The sequence below is a fragment of the Budorcas taxicolor genome, chromosome 25 (assembly GCF_023091745.1).
Source record: "Budorcas taxicolor isolate Tak-1 chromosome 25, Takin1.1, whole genome shotgun sequence".
NCBI lineage: Eukaryota > Metazoa > Chordata > Mammalia > Artiodactyla > Bovidae > Budorcas > Budorcas taxicolor.
The window spans coordinates 17,917,344-17,938,159 of NC_068934.1; the positions used below are offsets into that span (position 1 = coordinate 17,917,344).

The 20,816-nt window shown below is 49.7% G+C and overlaps 1 protein-coding gene across 1 annotated transcript in view; it reads left to right on the forward strand.

Moving 5' to 3' along the window:
- TENM4 (teneurin transmembrane protein 4) overlaps window positions 1-16,908 on the forward strand; it is a 441,581-nt gene extending 424,673 nt beyond the window's left edge. Inside the window, exons 27-30 of the mRNA XM_052662001.1 lie at window positions 1,272-1,568; window positions 5,015-6,629; window positions 13,082-13,224; window positions 16,150-16,908. Coding sequence (XP_052517961.1) covers window positions 1,272-1,568; window positions 5,015-6,629; window positions 13,082-13,224; window positions 16,150-16,908 — 2,814 coding nt within the window. The remainder of the gene's footprint in view (window positions 1-1,271; window positions 1,569-5,014; window positions 6,630-13,081; window positions 13,225-16,149) is intronic.
- The last annotated feature ends 3,908 nt before the right edge of the window (window positions 16,909-20,816 follow it).

Sequence of the window (20,816 nt, forward strand, 5' to 3'; positions counted from 1 at the left end):
TTCACTGGGGGCCCTCCATGGGGAAAGGGGCACAACTGGCTGGGTGGTAGCACCTTGTGGGGGAGTCACAAGGGACCTTCCCAAAGATGCTTTGTAGGACCCCCATCATCGTTGGTGGTATAGAACCGGCTTCTCCCTCTGCCCTCTCTGCAAAGAACACAGCTTCAGCCTCCAACACCTCTGATTTTCCATGGGAATTGTCTGCCATACTGTTTTTGCTTCTGCAATTGTGTTTGATTACCCCTGGGAAAGCAACCTTATTATAACCAGGCCATTCACAGCTAAAGTCATCTCAGCATCATCATTATAAATCTTGATTTTCAAGGCTTTAGAATTTGTTTGGGGAGAAGGGTGAGGCACACACGTCTCTACTTCCTCTGAGAATTACCACGATCATTTGCTGTCATTTAATGGCTCCAGGTTCCTCTGTCCATAGAACTTTTCAGGCAAGAATACTGGAGTGGGTTGTCATTTCCTACTCCAGAGAAATCTTCCTGACCCAGGGATCGAACTCACGTCTCCCACATTGGCAGGCAGATCCTTTACCACAGTGCCACCTGCCGGGAGCAAATGTTCCAAAACCTAGGACAGAGTTCCCCAGGCAACCCACAGCCTGAGAAGGCATCCCAGACTCACACACACTGCCTCCCAGGGCCTCCAGGAAGAAGAAGATGCCTTGGGAGCTAACTGAGATGACCAGGAGGCCCTGGTTGTGGTGGCAGAGGGCAGGAGAGACCCCAGAGGGGACAGGGAGTCTAAGGCCCCAAGAAGGGCCACAGATCCTATGTTGGCATGCTGCAGTGGTGAGAGTCGAATCCAGGCCCAGTCACTCACCAGTCCCAGGATCCGGAGCCCTGTCGTTGACTGTGGTCTACCTGGTGTCAAACACAAGAGCAGTGCCTGGCACATAAAATATGGGGTCAGGCACTGACTTACTGGGCCCACACGGCTGCTCCCTTTCCAGGAGGGAGTTAAGAAGGACCTGCCTGTGTCTCCTCATCAGGAGACTCGCACTAGGAAATTACATGGACCGCATATGCTGCCATTTACCCAGACTCTGCATTGTCTTTACCCTCACAAGCGCCCTGTGCACGACTGTTCCCATTTTACAGATGAGGAAACTTGACAAGAGCTGACAAGTGACAGGGCCACAGTCCAAACCCTTGTCCGCTGCCACCCAAGACCTGTGCTGTCTCCTCCACTCAGGGGCCTCGCAGACCGAGTTCCTGATGTCTAGACTGACTCTCTGTGTCTGCCTACCCCTTCTCCAGGTTCACAACCGGAACCTCCTGTCTCTGGACTTCGACCGCGTGACGCGCACGGAGAAGGTCTATGACGACCACCGCAAGTTCACCCTCCGCATCCTGTACGACCAGACGGGGCGGCCCAGCCTCTGGTCACCCAGCAGCAGGCTGAACGGCGTCAATGTGACCTACTCCCCGGGGGGACACATCGCCGGCATCCAGAGGGGCATCATGTCTGAGAGGATGGAATACGACCAGGCGGGCCGTATCACATCCAGGATCTTCGCTGATGGGAAGACATGGAGCTACACCTACTTAGAGAAGGCAGGTGTCTGTCTCCCTCCATGACTGGCCTTGCCATATAGAAGGTCTTCGTTCTGCTCAACCTAAGCCCAGGCCCAGCCTGCTGACCTCGATGGGATAGATCTGACCTGTGTGGTCTCCAAAAGGAAATGTTCAGGAAAATCTGGATCAAGGGTCAGGGGCTTCCTGGGTGGAGTCTGGATGGATTATGGTGATGGTATGACAAATGGAAGCTTCTGGGGTGGGAGAATGTAAAAGTCCCACCTGATAGATGGGAGCTAGGCCCAAACACTGCCTGGACTTACGGAGCAGGATTTAGACTCTGCTCCCAGGTCTAGGGTGCCTGGTGTGACCTGGTCACAGAGAACAAGGCAGAAGCCAGGGGATCAGTATTAAGCAAGAGGTGCTTAATCCTGCGTGTCACGTGCTAAGAGTGGCGTTAGGAAGTCTTTCTGCTTCAAATCAGGCTTCATTTCATCCTGTTGTTGTTCAGTAGCTCAGTCGTGTCTGACTTTTTGTGACTCTGTGGACTGCAACACACCATGTTCTTCACCTTCTCTGTCCTTCACCATCTCCCAGTTTGCTCAAACTCATGTCCATTGAGTCGGTGATGCCATCCAACCACCTCATCCTCTGTCGTCACCTTCTCCTCCTGCCTTCAATCTTTCCCAGCATCAGGGTATTTTCTAATGAGTAGGCTGTTTGCATCAGGTGGCCGAAATATTGGAGTTTCAGCTTCAACATCAGTCCTTCCAATGAATATTCAGGGTTGAGTTTAAAATTTGACTGGTTGGATCTTTTTGCAGTCCAAGGGATTCTCAAGAGTTTTCTCCAACAGCACAGTTCAAAAGCATCCATTCTTCAGCACTCAGCCTTCTTTATGGTCCAGCTCTCACATCCATACATGACTACTGGAAAAACTATAGCTTTGACTATACGGATCTTTGTTGGCAAAGTAATTAATGTCTCTCTCTGCTTTTTAATTTGCTATCTAGGTTTGTCATAGCTTTTCTTCCAAGGAGTAAGCATCTTTTAATTCCATGGCTGCAGTCACCATCTGCAGTGATTTTGGAGCCCCCCAAAATAAAGCCTCTCACTGTTTCCATTGTTTCCCCATCTATTTGCCATGAAGTGATGGGACCAGATGCCATGATCTTCATTTTTTGAATGTTGAGTTTTAAGCCAACTTTTTCACTCTCCTCTTTCACTTTCATCAAGAGGCTCTTGAGTTCCTCTTTGCTTTCTGCCATTAGGGTGGTGTCATCTGCATATCTGAGGTTATTGATATTTCTCCCGGTAGTCTTGATTCTGGCTTGTGCTTCATCCACCCTGGCATTTCACATAATGTACTCTGCATAAAAGTTAGATAAGCAGGGTGACAAGATACAGCCTTGACATACTCCTTTCCCAATTTGGAACCAGTCTGTTGTTCCATGTCCAGTTCTAACTGTTGCTTCCTGACCTACATAAAGATTTCTCAGGAAGCAGGTAAGGTGGTCTGGTATTCCCATCTCTTTCCGAATTTTGCAGTTTGTGGCAATTCATATAGTCAAAGGCTTTAGCATAATCAATGAAGCAGAAGTAGATGTTTTTCTGAAACTTTATTGCTTTTTCTATGATCCAACAGATGTTGGCAGTTTGATCTCTGGTTCCTCTCTGCCTTTTCAAAATCCAGCTTGAACATCTGGAAGTTCTCGGTTCACATAGTGTTGAAGCCTAGCTTGGAAATTTTTGAGCATTACTCTGCTAGAGTGTGAAATGAGTGCAACTGTGCAGTAGTTTGAACATTCTTTGGCATTGTCATTCTTTGGAATTGGAATGAAGCTGATCTTTTCCAGTCCTGTGGTCACTACTACGCTTTCCAAATTTGCTGGCATATTGAGTGCAGCACTTTCACAGCATCATCTTTTAGGATTTGAAATAGCTCAACTGAATTCCATCACCTCCACTAGCTTTGTTTATAGTTATGCTTCCTAAGGCTCGCTTGACTTCACATTCCAGGATGTCTGGCTCTAGGTGAGCGTTCACATCATCATGGTTATCTGGGTCATTAAGATCTCTTCTGTATAGTTCTTCTGTGTATTCTTGCCATTTCTTCTTAATATCTTCTGCTTCTGTTAGGTCCATGCTGTTTCTGTCCTTTATTGTGCCCGTCTTTGCATGAAGTATTACCCTGGTATCTCTGATTTTCTTGAAGAGATCTCTAGTCTTTCCCATTCTATTGTTTTCCTCTATTTCTTTGCATTGATCACTTAGGAAGGCTTTCTTGCTATTCTTTGGAACTCTGCATTCATTTCCTCCTAGGAACTAGGAATCAGAAAAGGCCTCTAATCAAAAGTTGGTCTCAAAGAAGAGAAATGGTCATTTTGATGCCCAGATGTCTTTTGGCCTGTTACCTACTGACTTATTCATGAAACAGTCTGTATTTCATGCCACAGTTCTGATACCCAGATCCTGGCTTTGTGTTCAACAGCTGGTCAGCTGTCCAGGCCCAGGCTCTGCTTGATCTGTGGCCTATCTCCCCTACCTGCAGCATTCACATCCACAAGAGTATTATTTGTGGTAATGCTAAGAGATACCCTGAAGGTCATCCAACATGACCTGAAAATCTGAACTCAGAGGGAAAGAATTTGCCCACGGCCATACACTGAGTCTGTTATTAGAAACCAGGTTTCCCCATTCCCTTCACAGCCCACCCTACCCCTGGGTTGGGTGTATGAACTGTTACTACATAAACAATTATCCAAAACCTTAAATGTCCTTCTCAGACATGTCTTATCCTATAGGCCATAAGGAGTCAACAGAAGCTGTTTAGCAGGCAATAGATATTATCAGGGGTTTTCCAGGTGGCACTAATGGTAAAGAATCTGCCTGCCAATACAGTTAGAGATAAGAGACATGGGTTCAATCCCTGGGTTGAGAAGATTCCCTGGAGGAGGGCACAGCAACCCACTCCAGTATTCTTGCCTGGAGAATCCCATGGACAGAGGAGCCTAGCAGGCTGTAGTCCATAGGACTGCACTGTCAGACACGACTGAAGTGACTTACATGCACACACACAGACAATATCAGACTGTGTTTAATCATTCTTGCTTGGGTGGGAAGATTGAGAAGGAATCTGGAGCAAGGGAGCCAAGAGAGAGGCTGCTGCAAATATTTATATTTTAGGCCAGTTCTCCCAACCCCATTTCACACTGAAATCATTTCTATACCCCACAAAGGGGCAAACAGACAACGCTGCTCACTGTAGGCAGGCCAAGGGTGGAGAGAAGGCCTTCTCCTAGCACATCTGTACCCCACTGCATTATCCTAGGGCACACTGATTGGAAAGCTCTGGTTTGGGCATAACTTAGAAGAACCACTGGCTTCCTTGGCCTTTCATTCTTTTCCTTTAAGTCTGGGGCTCACAGACCTCCCCTCCCTCCCCAGCACCCTCCTCTCATCTCTTGGTTTTCCTCTCCCTCCAGTCTATGGTGCTGCTGCTCCACAGCCAGAGGCAATACATCTTTGAGTTCGACAAGAACGACCGCCTCTCTTCTGTGACCATGCCCAACGTGGCTCGGCAGACGCTGGAGACCATCCGCTCAGTGGGTTACTACAGGAACATCTACCAGCCCCCCGAAGGCAATGCTTCAGTCATCCAGGACTTCACTGAGGACGGGCACCTCCTCCACACCTTCTACCTGGGCACCGGCCGCAGGGTGATATACAAGTACGGCAAGCTGTCCAAGCTGGCCGAGCTGCTGTACGACACCACCAAGGTGAGCTTCACCTACGATGAGACTGCTGGCATGCTAAAGACCATCAACCTACAGAACGAGGGCTTCACCTGCACCATCCGCTACCGTCAGATCGGGCCCCTGATCGACCGCCAGATCTTCCGCTTCACCGAGGAAGGCATGGTCAACGCCCGCTTTGACTACAACTATGACAACAGTTTCCGGGTGACCAGCATGCAGGCTGTGATCAACGAGACCCCGCTGCCCATTGACCTGTATCGCTATGACGACGTGTCGGGCAAGACGGAGCAGTTCGGGAAGTTTGGTGTCATCTACTATGACATTAACCAGATCATCACCACGACGGTCATGACCCACACCAAGCACTTTGACGCCTATGGCCGGATGAAGGAAGTGCAGTATGAGATCTTCCGCTCACTCATGTATTGGATGACCGTCCAATATGATAACATGGGGCGAGTAGTGAAGAAGGAGCTGAAGGTGGGACCCTACGCCAACACCACCCGCTACTCCTATGAGTACGACGCCGATGGCCAGCTGCAGACGGTCTCCATCAATGACAAGCCACTCTGGCGATACAGCTATGACCTCAATGGGAACCTGCACTTACTGAGCCCTGGAAATAGTGCGCGGCTTACCCCACTACGGTACGACCTCCGTGACCGCATCACCAGGCTGGGCGACGTGCAGTACAAGATGGACGAGGACGGTTTCTTGAGGCAGCGGGGCAGCGATGTCTTTGAGTACAACTCAGCCGGCCTGCTCATCAAGGCCTACAACCGGGGTGGTGGCTGGAGCGTCAGGTACCGCTACGATGGCCTGGGACGACGGGTGTCCAGCAAGAGCAGCCAGAGCCACCACCTGCAGTTTTTCTATGCAGACCTGACCAACCCTACCAAGGTCACCCACCTCTACAACCACTCTAGCTCTGAGATCACATCCCTCTACTACGACCTGCAAGGGCACCTCTTCGCCATGGAGTTGAGCAGCGGAGATGAGTTTTATATAGCTTGCGACAACATCGGGACCCCTCTTGCTGTCTTCAGTGGAACGGGCTTAATGATCAAGCAGATCCTGTACACGGCCTATGGGGAGATCTACATGGACACCAACCCCAACTTCCAGATCATCATTGGCTACCACGGTGGCCTCTACGATCCACTCACCAAGCTCGTCCACATGGGCCGGCGGGATTACGACGTGCTGGCTGGTCGCTGGACTAGCCCAGACCACGAGTTGTGGAAGCACCTTAGTAGCAGCAACATCATGCCCTTTAATCTCTACATGTTTAAAAACAACAACCCCATCAGCAACTCTCAGGACATCAAGTGCTTCATGACAGGTGAGGATCAGGGCTCATTCAGAGGGCAGGGAGCTCGATTGCTCTGGTCATTAGGACCATCTTTCTTGACAAAGCCAGTATGGTATAATGGGAAACATTTACTTTCTCTTAGAGTAGCATTTTCCAAAGTATTTTTGAAGAAACACTAGTTAAGAGAAATGCTCTGTAAAAACTGGTTTTGGCATCAAGTCAGTTTGATAGGATAACCACCATTCCAAAATGTTCATGATCCATTTCAACTTAGGAAAGGCTCTGTGAAGTCTTGTAGCAAAGGGAACTGTTTCATATAATTTCATATAATTACCCACTGTTTTTCCAACTTGTTTAACCATGAATCATAACCCCTTTTTTTTAAACCATGAAACCCTAATATTTCACTGGATGCATCCCATAAGATGTATTCTGAGAGTTTCTGACCCAAAGATCAAGCTGGTTATGTGTCCCAGATAAACTGAGTGAAGGTATGACCAAAAAAAAGAAAAATCAGAGAGAAACAAGAAATCAGTTGTCTTATTTGGGATGATGTAAATGGAAAATTCAGACTTAGGAGACAGAACTAGAGGAAAGATCCATTATTTCTAAGCTATGACAGTCACAAAATTTGCTTAACTTCCCTTGAATTCCGGTTTCCTGATCTATAAATTGAAGTTAGAATATCTACCCTGACTCTAATAAGTTAAATATGCATAGTGTAAATCCTAACGCAACTACTAAAAAGTAAAACAGAGGCATAGCCTATCAGTCAATAGTGGAGATAAAATGAAGACTAAAATAATAATCCAAAGAGGGGAGAGGATGAGGGAGCAAAAGGAACAAAGAACAGATGGACAAATGGCAAAAAAAAACACACAAAAAACCCTGGTAGTGAAAGGTTGTTGTTGAGCCGTGAAAGACGCTGAGATTCTTGGCCTCCGGAGAAGAGGAATTCAATCCGGGGCCAGTGACGAGGCTTGATTGCTCAGAGCTTTTGTGTAATAAAGCTTTATTAAAGTATAAAAGAGATAGATGAAGCTTCTGACATAGACACCAGAAGGGAGCAGAAAGAGTGCTAGTCTTTAGCCAGGTGTTTTCTATCTGTTAGAAAGCTGTTAATCAGATGAGAGAGACACCTCAAGGCTGACGGAGTTTCACCAGCCCCTCTCCCACAATTTGTATTTTTGAGATAGGATGACACGAGGTGTGTCATCCCCCACCCATAAAGCAGTTGATATGAACACTGGTTTGTTGAGCCATTATCAACCCAAGGTTTGAGAAAAGAAAAAACGTTAGTCTTAGGTGGAACCATTTTGAAGAAAGGCAAATTCCAAAGCAAATACATAGTTTCATTAACATGCTTAAGAGAAACATTTCCATAAGAAAACGGCGTTGGTGAGCTCAAGGTTTGAGCAAAGTTAAGTTCAGGTGGAACCAGGTGTCGTCATGGCAACACAGAATTTTACGAGAAAAAAATCTGACACATGCAGCCTATTTCCTCCGTTTGGAGACCCCTGGCCCTCCTGCCTGTTATCCTCTCAGTAGGATGGTTGCAGGGATGAAATGAAATATGTCTGATAATCTGCCTAGCACAGCTCACGGCTCGTGTTCGTTCCTGTTCCTCTGCTATCCAATTTTAAAAGCAGGCTTTGGTCTTCACTACTGTGAAACCAACTTGAGTGTAAAGTGCCCCAGAGGTCACTCATGCCAGAAATGCCTCCAGCAGACTCCTCCCAGCAAGCAGCCACTGCCAGGTCAGACCTCACAAGTTAGAGAAGCTATGGGAATTCAGGTCTGGTTAAAACCAGCCCTTTTTATAGAAGAGTATGTGTACTGGGGGAGAAGTTGGGCATAACAACTTTCCCCCTCTTTTGTCCTATGATACCACCCTCCTGCCCCATAATTTAAGGCCGTTTCCTTCATCCAACAAGGGCCTCCTCTGTGCAGCCACTGTTTTAGGCACTGGGGATAGAAAGATGATCCCTGCCCTCCAGAAATTCACCGTGCATGAGGCCAGACAGACACGCGCTGTGAAGTGTGAGAGGCCCGCGGTGAAGGTTTGCCGTGATGGTCAGCAAAACCATCAGGAGACATGTCAGGAGACACGGCTGGTTCCGCCTGGGGAGCCCATGATGCGTGAGGTCCGCTGACGCATGGACTTTCACCAGGTGACGGGAAGAAGGATGATCCAGGGAGAGGGGGCTGCACACGCTAAGGTGCAGAAGGCAGCGTGTGCAGCCTGCACGAGTGCCCCTTAGGCACGTGGTGGCTTCCTGGGCCCCCAAACTTGGTGGCTCAGGCTGGACCTGTTTCTGCTGACAGAGGCCTAGAGGATTAGTGTTCTTCCAGAGAAGAATTCGAGATGGTCCTCTAGAGAGCTGGAGTCCCAGCAGTGGGCAGGAAGAGAGGACACAGTGGTAAGCAGGTGAGATGAGTACCTCCTTTGGACCTGTGGACGCACAGGAATATCCCAACAAGGTTGCCCATCATTCACCCTGCTCAGCTCACTGACAGCCCTAGAATATCTTAGTGGGTTCAAAGGATGTTCAACTTACATCTGTCTGGATTAAGCTTGCCCTGTGCCTCATCCTCCAATGAGCTTCCTGTGAGGTGACTTGGCAGGTTACTGTAGCTGAAGAAAAAATGGTGCGAAGAACCATTTTACTACCAAAAGCCAAGATGCAACTAGTTCTCACTAGACCTAACCATTTAGCTTCCACGTAGGCTACCTGCAACCTCATTCACATCCAGCAATGACGGTGATAAAACGGGCATCTTTCTTCCAGAGATTTCTTCAAGGGTCCTGAGATAGACTCCAAGAAAGGGTCTGAGGGCTTCCCAGGTGGCTCAGTGGTAAAGAATCTGCCTGCCAAAGCAGGAGACACAAGTTTGATCCCTGGACCAAGGAAGAGCCTTTGGAGGAGGAAATGACAGCCCACTCCAGTATTCGTGCCTGGAGAATCCCATGGACAGAGGAGCCTGGTGGGCTACAGTCCATGGGGTTACAAAAGAGTCGAACACAACTTAGCAACTGAGCATGAATGCATAGGGTCTTAAGCCTGTATTGGGTAAGATTTATATCACACGATGACCTCTGAATCAGCCACCATGGCTGGGGAGATAGAATGTACTGATTGGCTTAGCCTAGGTCATTCACATACTCCAGTGAGGATCCCTTAGGTGGAGTCAGCATTCCTAAAAATACACGCATATCTCAAAAAGAAAGAGAGAAAAGGCAGAATGGGATGCTAGGAATACAACTTTAAAATGTCCACCACTGATCCCTCAGATACACCTTTGCACTTGACCATCCCTGTTGCCTGTGAGATGGGGAGTACTGACCCCATTTACAGAGGCAGAAAGTGAGGGTCAGAGAAGGAAAGGAACCGACCCAGGTAGAGGGGGCGAGGCTGGGCTTAGACCGCTGCTGTGTCTGACTCCAAAATCCTCATTCTTAGGTGAGTTCTCTCTGTAAAGTGCACAGCGGTGTTCATGTGAAAGGGATTTTTTTTCTCTATCACTGTTCCAGGCAGCCACGCTGAGGTCTGAGACGGATTGGTGAAGAACTATTTAACGTGAAGGAACGTCTACCTCTGATGTCATAGGAAAGAAAGGGAACATTCCCAACTCTTTAGAAAAGCACAGTAGAAAAGCCAATGAATAAATCAGTATTCAGCGTTTTTCCTAAAGGCATAACGAGAAAGTTTCCCACCTTCCATCACTTATAATTAAGGCCCAGGCCTCTTTCCAGCCCCCTGGTTTCCTGGGAATTTGCAGCACTCCTGATAGAAGCTTTCCTCTGCAACTACAAATTCAGATGCAAGTTCTAAGCCTCAGGCAAAATGGCTTTGTAGCCACTTTTTTCCTCTCCATTCTGTTTGTTTTAATTTCCCAAAGAACCATCTGCCATGATTCATAGAATCAGAGATACTTAGAAACTCAGTGAGAATAGGGACTTTGGAGAAAACTGATCCAAGCACCTCATGTTTCAAATGAGGAAACAAAGGTCCAAGCACATGGAGGCATAGGTGTTTCTTCTTCAAACACAGAAGAAACCCAGAAAACCTTCTATGAGCCAGAACCACACTGAACACTTGAAAATACAATAAGTTCAATCATTTATGTAACAGAACAGTTCCTGCTATATGATGGTTAGTTCAAATGGTAACGCTGTTAATATTCTTCCCCATGACTTGGTGAAAACTATTTCTCCCATCAATTTGCAGACAAAGAAACTAAACCTCAGAAAGATTAAGGAAAATGTCCAAGATCACACGGTTTGTGAGCTGGGGAGCCAGTGTTTGGACCTGGGTTTTGTCTTGCCTTAACCATGTTCTTTCCCTTATGTGATCTCTCTAGAAGTAGAATTTGGGTTTCCAGTCTTCTCTTTCTACCACCCCTTCGCTTCAGTACCTCCAGGCTTCAAACGCAAGAGATGGACTCTGTAACATCCAAAAAGCAAAAACAAGCTCCCCCCCAGAAAAGGCAAACATGAGGCTTTTAGGGTACAGGCAACATGGGATGAGGTTGTGGACCCCCAAGGGGCACTTGCATTGTTGGGATGGACTCTGTTTCACCAATGCCTGGACCCTAAGAACCACCCTGACCAGGGGTCTGCCTGCTTGGGAAGAAGCCAAAAGCAGACCTGCATGCCCACTGCCCAGAGCTGCTGGCTCTGGGACTAAATTCTGAATCCTGCCTTCTCCTGACTTCAGATTCAAGCCTCTGGTCACCAGCCGCCTTGGGCTCTTCGGCTGCCCCTTCCCAAGGAAGGCTGAGCCATGCTGGGACACAGCCTGTCTGTCTGTCTCCTGTGTGTGTGTGTGTGTGTTAGACACTCAGTTGTGTCGGACTCTTTGCGACCCCGTGAACTGTAGCCCACCAGGCCCCTCTGTCCATGGGAATTCTCCAGGCAAGAATACTGGAGTGGGTTGCCATGCCCTTCTGCAGGGGATCTTCCCTTCCCAGGGGTCAAGCCTGGGTCTCCCGCATCTCAGGCAGACACTTTACCATCTGAGCCACCAAGGAAACCCTGTCTGTCTCCTGTAGACCCCAGATCACCTCCCACCTGCCACCTCAGGCTCTTCCTGCCTCAGCCACCATTTTCCTCTCTGATTCTCTCTCTGCCCTGCTGAACTGCTGTCTGGTTACCCGAAAGTTCCCAATACTCACCTGCCCACTCCAGGCCTTGCCTTACACAACAGCTTTTGCCTGAAGTGCCCCCGTCATCTCCATTGAAGTCTGACAAAATTTACGCAACTGGCAGTGTCTGGCTTAAAGGCTGCCTTCTTCATGAAGACTTGTCAGCCTATAGGACCAAAAGACTTCTGCCCTCCCCTCGGCCTTTTTCTCGTGTCAGAGTTATCCACACTATGTGTCTCATCTCCCCTCCAGGGTCCTGAGTGTGCAAGCTGAAGGTCTGTGACACCAGTGCTGGTCACGGAAAAGACCCTCAGCCACAGAGGGCTAAGTAACTGATGGCACACCCTCTTTCCTTTCCTGAAGTCTTTTTTCCCCCCTGAAGTCTTGACTTCCTGATTCCATTCTTCAGTGAGCCAAATGCTCATGACAATATCCCAGCTGAGTACCTATACTGAGTACTTTCTAATTAGTAACCCCCCAGGAATATTATAAAAACCAATAAATCCAATGCCTATGGGGCTCAATCATCAAACCCAATATAGAGACTGGAAATGAAGGCACAGGGAGGCTGGGTGACATCCTTAGGCTGTCGGAGTAAATAAAAGGCAGAATGGGGGGGAACTGTTTGATCTGTGGTCAGGCCATCTCCATGGTCTTCCCTGGTGGCTCAGCGGTAAAGAATCTTCCTGAATGCAGGAGACATGAGTTTGATCCCTGGGTCAGGAAGATCCCCTGGAGGAGGAGATGGCTACCCACTCCAGTATTCTTGCCTGGAGAATCCCATGGACAGAGGAGCCTGTCAGGCTATAGTCCGCGGGGTCGTCAGGAGTCAGACACGACCGAAGAAACTAAGCACAGGCCAGTGCACTTTGGCCCTGAGATTCTAATCTCTGCAGAAAGGACGATTTCCTAAGTGAATTTTCTCTTTGAAAATCATTCATTAAAATCCTTCCTTCGGGTGTGGTTGTCTTCTGTGTCTCCTGTCGATGTCTAAGGTAGATGCAGAGCGGTCTTCATCCATCAACGGCCGCCCCGGCTATGAAGCTGAAGGTCCGTGGGGAAGGGTGACAGTAGAAAGAGGAGTCAGGAAGCCGAGGTTCTCCATGTGTGACATCACTCTCAGATTCAGCCACAGGAGGGATCACTAGGTCCCAAGAGCACACTCGGCTTCCACGCTGTGAAACAGTCTCCGGCGTGCTTGTTGACTCTGCCCCCAGCCGCCCACCACATCCTCACCCCTCCCCAGCAGCCTTACTCTAGGCCGCCTTCGCGGGGTGCGTCACGTCCGAGGTCCACTGACTCCACAGGGATGTTTCTGCTTCTTCTCTCCCTCCCAGATGTCAACAGCTGGCTCCTCACCTTTGGATTCCAGCTTCACAACGTGATCCCCGGCTATCCCAAGCCAGACATGGATGCTATGGAACCATCCTACGAGCTCGTCCACACACAGATGAAAACTCAGGAGTGGGACAACAGCAAGGTAATTCACGCACGTGGCTGACATTACAGGAATGGGTCCCACCAGCGCTTCAGAAAAGCTTAGGCCAATAATAGAAACCAACGTGGTACGTTTGCAGTGCTTACCAGGAACTGTTGAGCAGATAACTTAGTGACCCCGGCAAGTCACTGTGGACACAGCCGTAATGGTGCACAGATCCTCATGAGCCAAATTAAGGAGTTTTGTATGTTACACTGAGTTTGGATTTCGGCACAATGAGCCTTTGTCCCAACCTAAAACGAGAGTACAAGGAGGAAAGGTACATTCTAAATATAAATGTAATATTTCCTGAGCACCCTCAACATGCCCCTGCCCTTGTGTGAGGTGTTCTTTATAAATTAACAACAAAAATATCCCCCTGTATCATTGGTATCATTTTACAGATTTAGTGCCTGAGGCTTTCAAATGCCACCCAACAAAGATGGAGTAGGGTGGGATTCAAACTCAGATCTGTCTGCAGGTCCTCAAAACAATGTTGCTCTCTCCATCTTCTATTCATGACATGAAGACTCACAGAATTTTACGGCTATAAAGATCATAAACGTGGTTGCACCCCACCCCCTCACTTCCTGCATCCATTTGTTCACTGCTTCCCACTGCCCCCCTCATTCATAAGATCTGTACAAGGAGCTGGCTCTTCCAGACCCCATGCTGCAGGAGCCCAGGGAAGGCAGGAATGAGTCAGGCAGAGACTGGGCCTTCCAGGGGACCCCTGTCCAAGGGGACAAGAGACTCAGGAGGAAGTCTGGGTTGCAGATGGCATACGGCTGGCAATCAGAAACTGATGCATCCACATCTCTTACTCCGGCCAGATTCCATGAGGTCTCAGCCTGGCTGTTTCCTTCCCCTAGACTCTGGAGAACATAATGCTGGACCTCTGTTGTCTGATGGCACCTACAGCTTCCTCTCCACACTATATTTTCATTTCTGCCTTCTTTCCTGTATCTCCACTAGACCCTGAGCCCCAAGGGGGCAAGTAGTGGGTCTTATTTGGTACCCTGCCTACCACCTGGCATATTTCTCAGGTGCCTGGAAGGAACACTTTTTGTTGAATGACCAAATAGTTGAAAGAGGTAAACAACTCTGCGAGTTAAGCCTTTTCCCCTGCTTTGCAGAGGAGACCAGAGTTGAGAGAAGAAACTTATCCAAGGTCAGCTGCAAAGTAGCAGAAAGCAGTGAGAGCCCAAGCCCACCTGATCGCAAAGCCTCTCTCTCTGTGGCCTTTGCCCTGCCCCTCCTCTCCAGGCCCACCGTCCCTCCCCTCCAGGTCCCCCCAGCTGTCCATGGCACTGTCTTCCCAGGGCTGCTTCCAGCCTCTCAGCTGCGCCCCAACTCCAAGCTCCCTCCGCCACCCGCTCCCAGAGTCACAGTCCCTGACGGCCCCTTTGCCAGCCTCTCTCGTCAATGAATTATTGATTTCTGCCCTTGGCAAGCATCGGAGATCTTTGTTGTTGAGCACTCTGGCTTTCGTGAAACGCTAGGAAATAATTGTTCACAGACAGGGTTCTATTAATTATAAAGAGGACTTAATTTCAGTGAGAAGCTGATGGGCCTGTTTCTAAAGCCATTTGCCTGAGTTGCTGACAAGGCCCTGCAGCCTGCCTGAGAGTGGCTTCCCATAGCTCCCTGAGCCACAGGAGGGACAGATATGCCAAGGAGACAGGCCCAACCTGTTCCCTAAAGCAGCCAAGAGCAGGGTCACTTAAGGAGCCTCCAGGAAGCATTGCAGAGACAGAGGCCATCCTTGAAAAGCATTTCTAAATGTGGCAGAGAGCAATAAAGCAGATTAAGAGGATTCATGGGCTTCCCAGGTGGCACTAGTGGTAAAGGACCTACCTGCCAATGCAGGAGATGTAAGAGATGCAGGTTCAGTCCCTGGGTCAGAAGATCCCCCAGAGGAGGGCACGGCCACCCACTCCAGTGTTCTTGCCTGGAGAATCCCATGGTCAGAGGAGTCTGGCGGGCTACAATCCACAAGGTCACAAAGAGTTGCGCACGACTGAAGCGACTTAGCACACACACAAGAGGGTTCACGTAAACCACTGCTTTCCATCTTACTAAGCCTCTAGCCGAGAGTACACCCTCGTCGTTGCCGCACCTGACATCACCCCCTCATCCTCCAAGTCCCAACTCAGGTGTGAGCCTATCCTTGAACCCTGCCTTTTCTACCTCGCCTCTCTCCCTCCAGGCTGACATATCCTAAGCTGTGTTTGCTCCTCCCGACTCCAGTAGCCCTTGAACTGAGCCTCTAGAATCAGAAAGACCTGGGTTCGAATGTTGGCTTGAATACCTACTACTGTATGACTGTGGGCCAGTCTCAACCTCTTTGAGCCTTAGCTTCTCAGATATAAAACCAGAATAATAATACCCCTACTGTATAAAGCTATTGTGAAGATCCAACAAGATAATGAATGTGAACTATTCAGCTCAAAGACCAAGACATCTTGGCTGTAGCTATTCCTGTCACCTCTCTTAGGCCACCAGTCCTCACATTTGATTGTAGTTATTCATTGTACGTTTGTCTCTCCCCACGAAACAAGGAGTTCTTCAAGGACAGGGATGATGTCTGATTCATTGTTGTGACCCATGCCGAGAAAACAAGTGAGCCCAGAGTAGATGCCCCATGAACAGCCTCTGAGTGGAAGGAAGGGTTAAATACATGGGTGCTTTTACGGCGAACCCCGGATAATGGGTCCAGCGTCACCATTTCCCAGATCAACAGAGTGCTTAACAGCAGGACTAGACGCTACTAGAACAGGGGCTGGGTGTCCTAGTGGTCAGCAGTAGAGCCAGATGCTACAGGTTAGTATATTTCTATAAGTCAGACTTGGTCATGCAGGCTGATTCTCCAGTTCCCTGGTGGTTTCCCCACTTCATTTCATTCTCTCTTTCTCCTCCCCACATCAGTCTATCCTCGGGGTGCAATGTGAAGTGCAGAAGCAGCTCAAGGCCTTCGTCACCCTGGAACGTTTTGACCAGCTCTATGGCTCCACAATCACCAGCTGCCAGCAGGCCCCAGAGACAAAGAAGTTTGCATCCAGCGGCTCCGTGTTCGGCAAGGGGGTCAAGTTCGCCTTGAAGGATGGGCGCGTGGCCACAGACATCATCAGTGTGGCCAACGAGGATGGGCGGCGGGTGGCTGCCGTCTTGAACAACGCCCACTACCTGGAGAACCTGCACTTCACCGTCGACGGGGTGGACACCCACTACTTCGTGAAACCAGGGCCTTCGGAAGGCGACCTGGCCATCCTGGGCCTCAGCGGCGGGCGGCGAACCCTGGAGAACGGGGTCAACGTCACCGTCTCCCAGATCAACACGATGCTTAACGGCAGGACTAGACGCTACACAGACATCCAGCTCCAGCATGGGGCGCTGTGCTTGAACACGCGCTACGGGACCACTCTGGACGAGGAGAAGGCGCGGGTGCTGGAGCTGGCCCGGCAGAGAGCCGTGCGCCAGGCCTGGGCCCGCGAGCAGCAGCGACTTCGGGACGGGGAGGAGGGCCTGCGGGCCTGGACCGAGGGCGAGAAGCAGCAGGTGCTGAACACGGGACGGGTTCAAGGCTACGATGGCTTCTTTGTGATCTCAGTCGAGCAGTACCCGGAACTGTCAGACAGCGCCAACAACATCCACTTCATGAGACAGAGTGAGATGGGCCGGAGGTGACAGAGAGGACCATGGCCGGGACTTCTTGCCAAAGACAGCTACTCTTCTGTGGCCGCGGACCTGACTGTGTTGTACTTTAAAAAAAAAAAAAAAAAAAATCCTTTTTTTAACAAGTGCAAAAAAACAACAACAACAAAAAGATACTTGGTTGCATTGTAACTCATGCAACATCGTTTTTTTTAAGAAAAGAAAAACCACAGATTTGGCCTTCACACATTTTTTGCAAAGAACAGAGGGTATTTTTTTTTCTGTAGTGTGATCACAATGAAAACTTAACTGTCTTTTGTTCCCTTTTTCTTGAGGAGTTTTACTTGTTGTTTGGGGCACGTTTCTCTTCTCTGAGATGCAGCCCCTGGGGTGTGTCCTCGTCTGTCCCCAGGTCCCCAGTGTGATGTGAGACACGAGTGTCTGTGCTAACTTGTCCCATGTGCAAGGCTATCTTCCACGGGGGTCAGGCAGGAGTGAAGGGTGCAGAGAGTCATGGGCCGGTAGCAAATTTCCGGAGGGCCTGGAAAGAGGGTCTGCAGGACCCGAGGATCTCTGGCCAAGCTCCCGCAGACAAGTGGGGGTGCTTTTTAACACTGTGTTCCATGCCCCCGGAGGACCATGGATGGTTTCATCTTGCTCTGGGGAATTTCATGATCTCACAGCACCTTTTTCAAGCTGCCCCCAAACTCCTGTCCAAGCTTTATATTTTGATGCTAAACGAAACCCCCAACCCCTTTTGCAAACCCTGTGTAGTTGTCAGTTGCCACTCCTATGCTGGGATGGAGCACGTGTCTCCCAGGTCTTTTTCCCAGTCTGGCAACCTCGTCCTGGGGGCTGAGAGGCAGAGGTACCCAGGGCGTCCATGGTTGGTCAGTCCTCCCGTGATGTTCCTTATTCAGCTCCTCTTCTCTCCCAAAGCCAGATGTGAGAACCAGCACTGCACAGCCGGCCCTCAATGTGGGCACCATGCCCGGAAGAGAAGGTCACCCACAGCAAAAGGATGGCATTGGTGGCAAGGATACCAGCCTGCCTTCCGAGGTGAAGCCCTCTCCCCCAGGACTCTGGGCATCTTCCCTCCATTGCTCAGCTGCCACCACTGAGAACTAGGAGTGTGGAGAGAGGTGCCTGGTGGCCTTCAGTTCCAGAAAAGAGGTTTAAGGAAAAGTCAGCCAAAGAGAGAAAGGCGTGAACCAAGCATGCTTCTAACCAGCTCCCAAAGGCGCCTCTGCTTCCCTGTTAGTGTCGGGCTAACTCCAGAGCTTGGGATGCAGGAAATTCCTTCTGTGAAGTTCTTCTAAAACAGATGACGGCTTCTCTCCCCTAGAGAAGCCCAACCAGGGTTTTAAAGCGAGATGAGGGAGCAAGGAGGAGGGAAGAGAGAACTTGATGTGGCCTGGTAGCATCAAGCTGCCCCTCCAGGACTGGGGGCAGTGCCTGCAGATGCAGGAAGCCAAGCTACAGTTGCCCCTGTGAAGACCCACGCCTGAGGTCAGTGGGTAGAGGCTTGTGGCCAGCCCACACCTGCAAGGCTTGTCCGGGAGAGGCAGCCACCACTGGGCTGGAGAGGAGTACTGAAGGGAGGGGAGAGCCTGGGGCTCCTTTCTCCTGTCTCATCTGCCTAATTACCATCATCATTACCTCTCACAAGAGGCTCTGGGAGACCGGGAGGGGAAGCCAAATGTTCCCTTTTAAGCTGGGCTTCTTAGAAAATGGGACTTCTATGGGTTACATTTTACATTAAGTGTGGAAAATGAATTCTGAGTCTGAGCTCTTTCCCCGTGGAAACCTTGTTGGACTGACAAGCTCACGGCACCTTTATAGCCTTACTCACAGAGTCTTCAGAATATTCCAGCAGTGAACAAAACTGAGACGGTCTCTTGCCGCATGAGAACTGGCGCAGCGCGCGGGCCAGGGGCCTGCCTGGCGGAGGGAGGCCCCTGCAGCTGCTCGGGAGAGGAGGTCTCGCCTGACGTCGTTCCACTGGGATGAGAGGATGCGTTTCGCTAAGTGCTCTTCCTGTTTCCAAAAAAAAAAGTGACACTGCCGTGACAGTGCATCTTGGCCTGTTTGTCCACCGCGTCCAGAGCTCGGCCGAGTCAGATGGCAGGGCTTCCAGGCCCACCACGCGAGGCGGGGGCTGGTGGCAACTCCCATCTGGCGGGATCCTTCTTGAATAGGATGGAAGATAGTTGGGCCTGAAGAACACGTTTTGTTTTGTTTTGTTTTTCAACCCAGAATAGACATGCCTCTCAAATGTCATCCTGATGGAAGGGGTCCTTGAGCAATGGGGCCCTGCACGTTGGCCTAGATGATAGTTCCACCCTGACCTCCTGACATCAGTCCAGACCTGCTGGGAATGTCAACTTGGAGGTCAGAGCCAAATGAACCACCTCCCCAACCCTCTGACTCTCCAACCCCAAAGTAACAGTGACTCTTAAAGATCAAAGTCACAGAAAATTACTGAACATTCCTTTTCTTTAAACGAATGATGTTCTATTTTTTCCTGGGCTACACACCACCAAGGAGGCCTAGCTGCTGTATGGGAGGAAATGGAAGCACCCCCAGCCTGTAGAGAAAGGGTCTCAAGTGTGGGGCAGGCAGCCTCGTGCACCTCGGTTTCACCTTGTGCTGTTGCTACTGGAGACGGTGCTTCTGGCTTCGGCCCTCGTGAGTTGCTTTGCATTCGAGCTAGCAGGCGACTCAGTGCCTCTCCTCGCAGTGTCTCCCCGCTGGGACCAGCAGTCCCAATGTCACAGCAACAGTCTGAAGGCATAAGCCAGCATTCCCAGTGCCAGCCTAATAGCCTCCAGGCATCAAATCCCATCTTTGATGGCACCTGCCCTTTTGGCATTAACCAACCAAAACGTGTCCCTTCCCTCGAGTGACAGCCCTCCCTCCCTGGCCCTGGTCCATTATTCTGCAGGATGACACCTTCTGTCCCAAGAAGACAGAAGAGCTGTTTGTGGAAGCTTCTTTAGAAGAGCTCCTACTTCCTCCTGTATCCTTCACAGCTGCCATCAGCCTCTCTGTAATCACCTTAAATAGGGCTTCAGTGATTCCCCAACTTCGGTTTTATAAGATGAGATTTCCTTGTCACCCACCCACCGGACAGATATCACTGGAGGGGGGAGCTATGACAACAGAAAGAAGCAAAGGAACTCCACGGGTAAACCACGGAACAGACCAGTGCCTGATTTCTACCTAGGGATGGAGGATTTGAAACCATTTCTAAGAAACTGACCAGAAGTTGAAAATGGCCAGAGGGTGTGATTCCAATGAATCAGGATGAGGTGGGGCTGGGAGCAGAAGGTGATGTAGATAAGAAAGGTGACTAAAACGGGGCGGTGTTTTCATAGACACATAATGGGGGGCTTCCCAGGTGACTCTAGTGGTAAAGAACCTGCCTGCCAATACAGGAGACATAAGAGACGCAGGTTCAATCCCTAGGTCAGGAAGATCCCCTGGAGGAGGGCACGGCAACCCACTTCAGTATTCTTGCCTAGAGAATCCCATGGACAGAGGAGCCCGGCAGGCTACAGTCCATAGACTCGTAAAGAGTCGGACACGACTGAAGCGACTTAGCACAACAAGGAATCAGATTTGTTTAAAAAAAAATAATAACCTTTTTAGCTATGACTTTTAAGTCATAGCTATGACCTTTAACAATGCCAGGGGTTTCCAATATGCAAAGAAAAGATTTCCGCGTGAAATCTTAGAATAGTTTTACATTGGCAGCCTTGTATCTGCAATTGCCACATGGTGAGGACCGTGACACTGAGCTCGGTGCCCAGGAGGAAGGAGTCGGCCAGGCCTCAGCAGGGTCTCGGGTTTTGGGGTTTGTTCCCCTGGTGCTCAAATCTATCCTCTACCCCCTCACAGTGGCCACTAACGCCCCAGCCGTGGCTTCCGGTCCCAAGCTA